This window comes from Xiphophorus hellerii, chromosome 15 (genome assembly GCF_003331165.1).
Source record: "Xiphophorus hellerii strain 12219 chromosome 15, Xiphophorus_hellerii-4.1, whole genome shotgun sequence".
Classification (NCBI taxonomy): Eukaryota; Metazoa; Chordata; class Actinopteri; order Cyprinodontiformes; family Poeciliidae; genus Xiphophorus; species Xiphophorus hellerii.
The window spans coordinates 16,839,423-16,847,609 of record NC_045686.1 but is presented as its reverse complement, the minus strand read 5'-3'; the positions used below and the strand labels follow the sequence as shown (position 1 = coordinate 16,847,609).

Sequence of the window (8,187 nt, the reverse complement as noted above, 5' to 3'; positions counted from 1 at the left end):
TGAGTTTCTTTTGTGTTTTATTTGTGGGTCTTTTAAAAAGGAGAGTTGTTAGATATTTATTAATCACACTAAGGAGGTCATCTATGGGTGTGATGATGATAAGCTAACCATTAAAGGTTTTGTAATTGAAACTGAAACTTTGGCCTCTGAAAGGAATGTTATTGCTCCATAAATGTGGTTTATTTTAAAGATCTGGTCTTTTAAACGAGCACAAAGGTACTTTAACCTGACAGTCAACACATGATCCTCAGGCTCTTGGAAGAAGCACATTATTCCTACATGGTGGTCATGATTCCTGATTGCAAAGGAGTGGTGCTTTCAATTGCTCTTTAACCGACAATGATCACTTTATTTGTGTCATTATTACTTTATATCCAGTGGGCAGATAGATTGGTGCTTAGAAATCATACAGTTATCAAATCAAGAACCTGGGAGGGGAGATCATTGATGCAAAGAAATATTTAGGTTTCTAGAAAAAGTCCAGCATATACTGGGTACTGTCACCCAAAGAGAACCAACTAAGATATTAACTTGCCAACAGTGCAGATCTTGTTTAAGAGTGAAGCATGCACAGTTGTGGGTAAAAAAAAAATTGTACTCAAGGAGTTACAGTACATTACTTCAACTCAAAGGAAAAGTAACAGTTCAAAGAAGAGTATGCAAGAGTAATAATTTATATAGAAGGCAAAAAAGTTGTTTCAAGAAAAACAAAGACAGACATCCTACAAAATGTTGCAGAATTTTACAACAGAGCACTTTTATTTTCTTTAAAAAAATAAAAATTTCATTGGTTGGGATACCAAAAAAAGGACTCTTCTAAAAAGGTAAATGCTGCAATGAGTCTTATGTCAGGCCAAGTGACCCATCCATAGACTTTTAACTTGCCATTCTTCAACCCATAAGTTAGCCCACTGCTTCTGCCATTTATAAAAAATAGTGTCAAAACATTGATCGAGAGCAAAATCTGTTTATTTTCAGCACAATGTAGCACCATTTTGCAAAGGAAAAGTGAGGAGGCCTTAAAGATCTTGACTCTATCAATAAACTTTTGATTCTTTGCAGAAACTTCATTTCATTATCATTTTCCAGAAAAATCTTGAAAACCTGGGTAATATTTCATTTTGTACAGCAGTACAAAGTGGAAACTTCTGACACAAGATCTAACACTGAAGCAGTAAAATATCTCATAAAAAGAGGAAAATAATATGCTATTGTAAAATCTTTATTAAAACCCTGAACTTTAAACTAGATAAAGAGAGATACACCAGAAAAACCACATCCAGATTGTGGACTGTATTTCAGGACAAGACTTTGAAACTCATGAAAGAGAGAGTTCTGGCCCTTCATGGTTGAGTCGAAGTGCTGAAATCGGTTCTCATTGTTGCAGTCATTTTGTTCTTAGCCTTATGTTGTCCATCCCTTCTCGTCACAACCTCTCTGAATTGGGTGTGGGTGTGTTTGCTTGTGACAATCCCCAACTAGTCAACTTTCAGAAGCTGTTTTTTTTTACCCAGAGAGCAGAATGGATAGCTTTAAAGAGGAATTATCCCAGGCTGTGAGGAAGTACATACTGTTGGGACACAACACTAAACTGCCCCTGTTCGGTTCTGGTCCATTGCAGCTGGCAAATGTCCCACTGAGGCCTTTTGTTCTTTTTTTTGGCTTCCAATAACTAAAATAAAATGCGACATTGCAGCTAGTCAATCATTCTTTTCTCCACCTCTGAAATCGTAATAGTCGTTCCTCTTTGCTATGACCTCTGTGTTTACTTTAGTGTTGTAAGCCACACATATGACAAAACACCATGACCTTTTCTGCAGCAGGAAGGGTTTCACAAGAGCTCCATTCAAAGTCTTGAGGACTTTGAACAGTGTTTACAAAAACAAACGTCCTGCAACCTTGTGACCGCGCATCGACAGTTCGACTTCAGTCTGACCATGCTGGACCCTTGAATAGTTGTCAGTTAGCCAAATAAAAAAAAAAAAAAACTAAAGGCAATTATACAACAGCAGGAAGATTAAATCTCCAAAGTTTGTACAACAAATCTGCTATGACACTGCTGAGCAGCTAGACCCACCAACCCGTTTGTCTAAGCTGCCATAGCAGGACTCAAACACTATAACATAATTTTTTTCCATCCTGGATACATTTAAACAATAACACTTTTGAACTGAAGAGGATAAAATCATCATTAAAGTGCAACTAAACTTGCAGTTTTGGTTTAAATTTAACACAGCTAACCCGCTGCCTCCTCCTCTTACCAGCCCCTTCTTGGCAGCACTGTCACCCCGCAAAAAAATATTAAAACACAGAGTCAGCATGCAATGAGTTGTTGCTCAACTTTTTCTAAACATGCAAAACATTATTTCTGGTGTAAACTCGCACACAGTTAGCACTTGTTTGACAGAATAATTCAGTGTTCACTGTTATCTGCAAGTCTACTTAAAAAAGCAACACCAGTGGTAATATTTGTCAAAAAATTAGGTCATATTTTAAAATGTATGTTTTTACCTAAAAATTATATCACATTAATTATAATAAAAATGCCAGTTTTTTTTTCTCTCCCCAAAATAAAATACAGCTGCCCCTGAAAACGAATACAGTAACATTTGTAAAATATTCACACCAGAGTGTGGTGCCACCGTGGGCTTTGTCAGCATTATTATCTCTTTCAGGAGTCTGTTTCTTGTCAGATTAAAAGCAGCTCAGACTCAGAGTGATTTGGCTTTGCGTCTCTGGGTAATCCACAACAGGAAGGAGATGACAACTGTGGATGCTGCAAGAGGCCCGAAAACCTTCAGAACTGGGAATTCCGCCTGTAAGCAGGTTTAAAAATGTGTTGTTTAAAAAGTCTTTGTGCTTATGTTAATTTAGTAATAATACAAGAACAACAACCAAAAAATGTCTCTAAGTACCCACCTGCCGAAGACACTTGTATCCATGGTAATTTTCAGCACAGTGACACTCAAAGAAGCCGGGACCATAGGGGCCGCAAAGGGAGTTTTCTGGACAATTCATAGCTATGGATTCCCAATAAATGTCAACAAAGGCCACACATTGCAAAACAAGTAATTTTTTAGATATCTCAGACATGTTGTGTAACAAATATCTGCTGAACGGTAACCTACACATCTGTCCTGTCTGGTTGCACATGTTTTTCTGGTCCTTACAAAGCTGCTTCCCTTGTTTTACGTCCATCTGTTGCCATGAAGCATTCCCACCTGGACAAGCTATGTGCTCTGGTAAAATCCTGAAGACACATTGATATTTGTTGAAGAAAAAGATTTTTAAATTACCAGTACCAATTTAAACAGATAAAATGATCATTTCAAAGACACCTACAAGAATTTTAGGTCAAGAAATCCTTGGAAGACTTTGTCACTGATGTTGGTAATGGGATTCAGTGAGAGATCTCTGCAAAAAAAATAATAAAAATCTTATCAAGAACAAAGAAAGAAATGTTACGGATATTGGTTATACCTAAGATTAAGTGTGACATATTTACATTAAATGTGCAAAATATCAACAAATATGTTTATTTCTGCTCAACACTGTATAATTATTTGCAAGAAATGGTGCAGAACAACTTTACACTTGTTTTATTTAGCAGAACAACATAAAGTGACCCAAAATGTTGACTTGTAAGAAGGAAAAGAAATACACACACACACACACACATATATATATATATATATATCCCAATAGAACACTTAGAGGTTACATGTTGAAATGTGTCCACAATGTGAAAAAATTTCAAGGGCTATGAATGTTTTTTCTTCATATAGTAGAGTACTTACATCACCACCACTGTGGATGCTCCTGAAAGGTCTTCCATTTGAGTCAGTGAACAACTGGATAAATCCAACCTGATAAATCAAAACCAAATATGAACATACAATTTACTAAAAATAAAACTTCATTCTAAAATTCTACGTTTTCCCTACAGACGCATTGACAATGTGAGGTGAATTATGAAATTCTACATAACAAATTATTTGTCTTCTTTACCCCTTTATTTTTAATTTGTATTTTTTGTACTAGTCTGGCTATGTTTAAGGCCAAAAAAAAAAAAAAAAAAATAGCCTTGCAACATTCACTTTGAGCGCAGTATTGATATTTCTGTCATACCCGATGATGCGTTCAGGGTCGCTCGAGTTATCATTTGCTAAACAGCACCTCTTGTCAATCCGTCCAGCGGATAAAGTGCAGAAGTCACCCACGTAGGTGTTGTTTTGGACAGTACCACCACAGAGCGAACATACCTGCGATTTGAAATTACATTACCACACAAAAAAAGTAGTAAACAACAAACTGACACTGACATCCCCTACGAGGTCTATAAACCCACCAAAACAAGCTGGTTTATCAGAATTTGTTGCGACATTACTCCAGTGGGGAGCACTCTAGTCTTACCTGCAGCCCAGTCAGCTGATAACTCGCGTTAAAACACAACTTAAGAATAAAAATAAGAGCTACAGCTTCACACCAGCTGACTAGTACTTTCATTTTTATTGACTGAAGTCACATGACGTGGTCACGTGACGGGAAGCTGGTAATTTTGCGTCGCAATTACGCATGCGGATAAGGACGATTTCATGGAAGTTAATCTTTTGTTTATGGCGCTTATAGAACAAAAAATAACGTCCGCATGGCTATATAATTCTGTAAGATTTATCACAGATTTCTTTTTCATGTTTTAAGGCAAAACATTTTACATAGAAATTTTGTGATTGTTTATACTCAAACAGGAAAATATTAATATATCATAAATGTTTAATTATCTATGGTTTATTTTAGTAAAACTGCAACCTTTTTAAAAGTAACTCGTTTAGACAGGTTTTTGCTGTCACTTCGGATTGTACTAAAAAACAGGGAGAAAGTCTCACAAATGTGGCATGTGGAAATTTAATTTTTAAGTGCACAACTAACTGTTATGTACATCATATTTTCTTTAGTATGCATAGGGAATAATTTAGGGAAATATAAGCCTTATTTCGACATTTAGGTCATTGACTTCATTGTCCCTGTAAAAAAAAACGGCAGGTCAATGCGTCTGCCATATTGTGAGTGTCAGGTTCTCCTCGGGAACCAATGCAGTCCCCATAGGGCTTTCTATATTAAAGCAGTACTAAAATTAACATTCAATAAAAAGTTGATCAATAATTTTATACACAAAAATATAAGTTAATTTTAGTACTACTCATTGGCTGTTATTGAAAAATAAATATTAACTATATCTGCAAATCATAAGAGTGCAAACATATAACAGTGTGTTAGAAATATGCATAGCCCCAAGGCTGCCAACGTTCTCTTTGATGATGTGTAGGTACAGCTATAGGACAATTTCATTTTGTGCAAATTAATCAGGGTCTGTCTACGGAAGAGGATTAGGGCCACTGAAAAAAAAAAAATTATGGCCCAGAAAAAAAAAAAAATCTCTGAATTCTCATGTAAAACAAACAAAAAAAAATTTCAGTGTCCCGAAAAAAAAAAAAAAAAAAAATTCAGTGTCCCAAAAAAAAAAAAAAAAAATTTCAGTGTCCCGAAAAAAAAAAAAAAAAAAATTTCAGTGTCCCGAAAAAAAAAAAAAAAAAAAATTCAGTGTCCCGAAAAAAAAGAAAAAAAAAAAAAAATTCAGAAACCACAATTCTGACCGATGGGCGCCAGCAAGCAACCAGCTTCAGAACCACAGACAGACGCGAGTTGTGGCGGACAGCTGACGTTTTGGAGAAAGATGTCTGATTTAAGTGACTTTTTACGTGCCAGAGGAGTCCCCGAAGCTTCTATTGCACTAATGGAAGAACAAAAGGTGAGTAAATCAAATGAGATAGTTTGGTGTCTAAAGCCCAACGGTTATGGCTAGTAGTTAGCATGTTTGTTAGCTCACGCGGTTATAGCAATAAGCTGATTTACAATGTTAAATCACACAGATGAATAAAGGATGTAACAGCTGGTGATTGCTGGAATTGTCCCGTAAATGTTTGGTGCCTTTATTTTATTGTTTTGTTTGAATGTTTTACAATGAAACTAAGGTTAGTTGAATGTCAGCCACCTTCTAAATAAGATGCCCGCTGTGTTAAATTGTGTAACTTTTAGTTCAGTGGAAGACAGAAACTATAGTATAAAGTGACATAAACGTTTATATATGCAAATATTTAAAAGGAAAATGTATGACTTGCACCGATCTGCGGCTGGCTGTAGATCTGATCGTAGGATCTCTTCACCAACACCAACTAATGTGCATATCTGTGCTATTTTATCTTATGTATATCATATGTTTGTGTTACTGCGTTGGAAAAAGTTACATTATGAGAATCACAAAATCATTTTCTTGCAATGTAATGTGTCAGTTCAGGACTGAAATTACATCTCAATCCCTGAACTAAACTATCAGCACATTTATCGCACAGGTGTGGAAATGGTAGGCTTCGTTTAACTAAATCAAAGTTAATGTGATGTTTAATTTTTGTAATAAAAAAGGAACTGTTAACAATATTTCCTTGTGTGTTTTGATGCATGATACCTTTTACCTTAAACGGACTGTATATTTATGAATCTGTGTTTTTATACTTACATGCTAACCAATCCAGTCCTTCCTTTTTCGGTAAAATAGAGGATTGAACTTTTACTGCTGCTGTTATTGTAATTCTCCCCAAAACAGTAAATCGTTTTAAGCAGGGACCTAAGGGTACAATCTAAAAGGTAACTTTAACGTTGATGTGCAGAGTAAATAATTGTCCTTTCTCATCTGTTTGTGTGCAGATTGATAGAAGAATTTGCAGAAGACTTGGGCTGTTTAGAAGAAAGAATCAGTCCGACCTTGAAGAAGTGCTGGCCTTTATCCAACAACAAATAATGACTAATGGACAAATGCAAGGTTATTGGTGGCTACATCTTCGTGCGGTTCAACATGGATTGTGGTGTCACAAGACACTGTGAGACATTTGATCAAATTGTTTGACCCAGAAGGTGTGGAACTGAGACGAGCACGACGGTTGAGAAGACGTCAGTACAATTGCAGAGGACCAAATGCACTCTGGCTACGATAAACTAAAACCTTATGGCATTGCTATCAGTGGCTGTATAGATGGTTTTAGCCGACATGTTTTATGGATGGAGGCTTATACCACGAACAATGACCCCAAATTGATTGCAAGTTACTATTTGAAAACAGTTTCATGCGTCAACGGATGTTCAGAGAGGATACGTGCCGACAGAGGCACAGAAAACATTTGTGTTGAACAAATGCAGATATTTCTGCAGCAAAACCACACAGACAGTTTTGCAGGGGACAAAAGTTTCCTTTACGGAAGAAGTACATCCAACCAGCGCATAGAAGGCTGGTGGTCGACCCTCCGCAAACAGAGTGCACAGTTTTGGATGAACTTATTTCAAACCTTTCTGGATGATGGTCACTTTACAGGAGACTTTTTGGATAAAAGCCTCATCCAATTCTGCTTTCTTAATCTTATTCAGGTAGAAGTGTTCACTGGTTCACTGTAATGTTTTTGTTTTAAAAAGTATTAAAAGCAAATCTGCTGGTATGTTTACTAGAAATAATAAAAGCTCTTCAAAGTATTTAGCCACTTTCAGTGCGCATGAAGATAATTTAAAAAGTGTTGCTGTTTATCTCGATCATGCCATTTGATAGTTTTTGCAGTGTCTGATAGGTGCCCTCTAAACAGGACTTCCTGCACTGCATTTAATTAAAGACATATTGTGTGCAAGCAAACATAACATTTTTGACATCATTCTGCTAGAACATGAAAGTTTATTGCTGTCATAATTTTATTGTAGAGTTCTGATTTGACCTGACATTAGTCTTCAAGCTGTTACTGTGCTGATAAAAGTAAAACATACAGTTTTGTTGACATGTTTTCATTTCCCAATCCATAGTTTGTTTTGCTTTCACACTGTCATTTGAAGAAACAACGCTGATGCAAAGTTAATTATTGTTCTATGATAATCAGTTATGTACCAAATATCAATCCTTTTAAATGGGTATGCATTATGATTAATGAAAAATATATATTTTTTTCAAACACAATGCTGTTCTGTTAAACTAAAGATATTGACAATGTATGGTTGAGATGTAAACAAAATGGCAGTACAGCAAGAATTACGTCATAAATTGAACACATGAAAACCAGTTCTTTGTGAAATACAAACAAACTTCATTGTTTTGTT

General features: G+C 35.8%; 1 protein-coding gene and 1 long non-coding RNA gene across 2 annotated transcripts; one reads left to right on the top strand and one right to left on the bottom strand.

The window, feature by feature from the left end:
* Window positions 1-951: 951 nt before the first annotated feature.
* atraid (all-trans retinoic acid-induced differentiation factor) lies at window positions 952-4,525 on the bottom strand. The gene is made up of 7 exons (XM_032585588.1): window positions 4,414-4,525; window positions 4,129-4,262; window positions 3,798-3,866; window positions 3,343-3,414; window positions 3,129-3,250; window positions 2,920-3,020; window positions 952-2,816 (listed from the first exon to the last, which is right to left on the bottom strand). The coding sequence occupies exons 1-7, from the start codon at window positions 4,504-4,506 to the stop codon at window positions 2,712-2,714; spliced, it is 696 nt and encodes a 231-aa protein (XP_032441479.1). The 5' UTR covers window positions 4,507-4,525; the 3' UTR covers window positions 952-2,711.
* A 1,078-nt stretch (window positions 4,526-5,603) lies between these two features.
* On the top strand, window positions 5,604-8,149 carry LOC116733714 (uncharacterized). Its single transcript, XR_004342092.1, has 2 exons — window positions 5,604-5,809; window positions 6,763-8,149. It is a non-coding gene; the product is annotated as an uncharacterized LOC116733714 (long non-coding RNA).
* Window positions 8,150-8,187: the final 38 nt, after the last annotated feature.

Bases quoted from the DNA above. Each gene is read 5' to 3' on its own strand.
- atraid (XM_032585588.1), bottom strand. From the start codon at position 4,506: ATGAAAGTACTAGTCAGCTGGTGTGAAGCTGTAGCTCTTATTTTTATT. The intron at 3,415-3,797 runs GTAAGTACTCTA...TTTTTTTTGCAG, and splicing joins GCATCCACAGTGGTGGTGAT to AGATCTCTCACTGAATCCCA. The intron at 3,021-3,128 runs GTAGGTTACCGT...GGGAATCCATAG, and splicing joins CAACCAGACAGGACAGATGT to CTATGAATTGTCCAGAAAAC.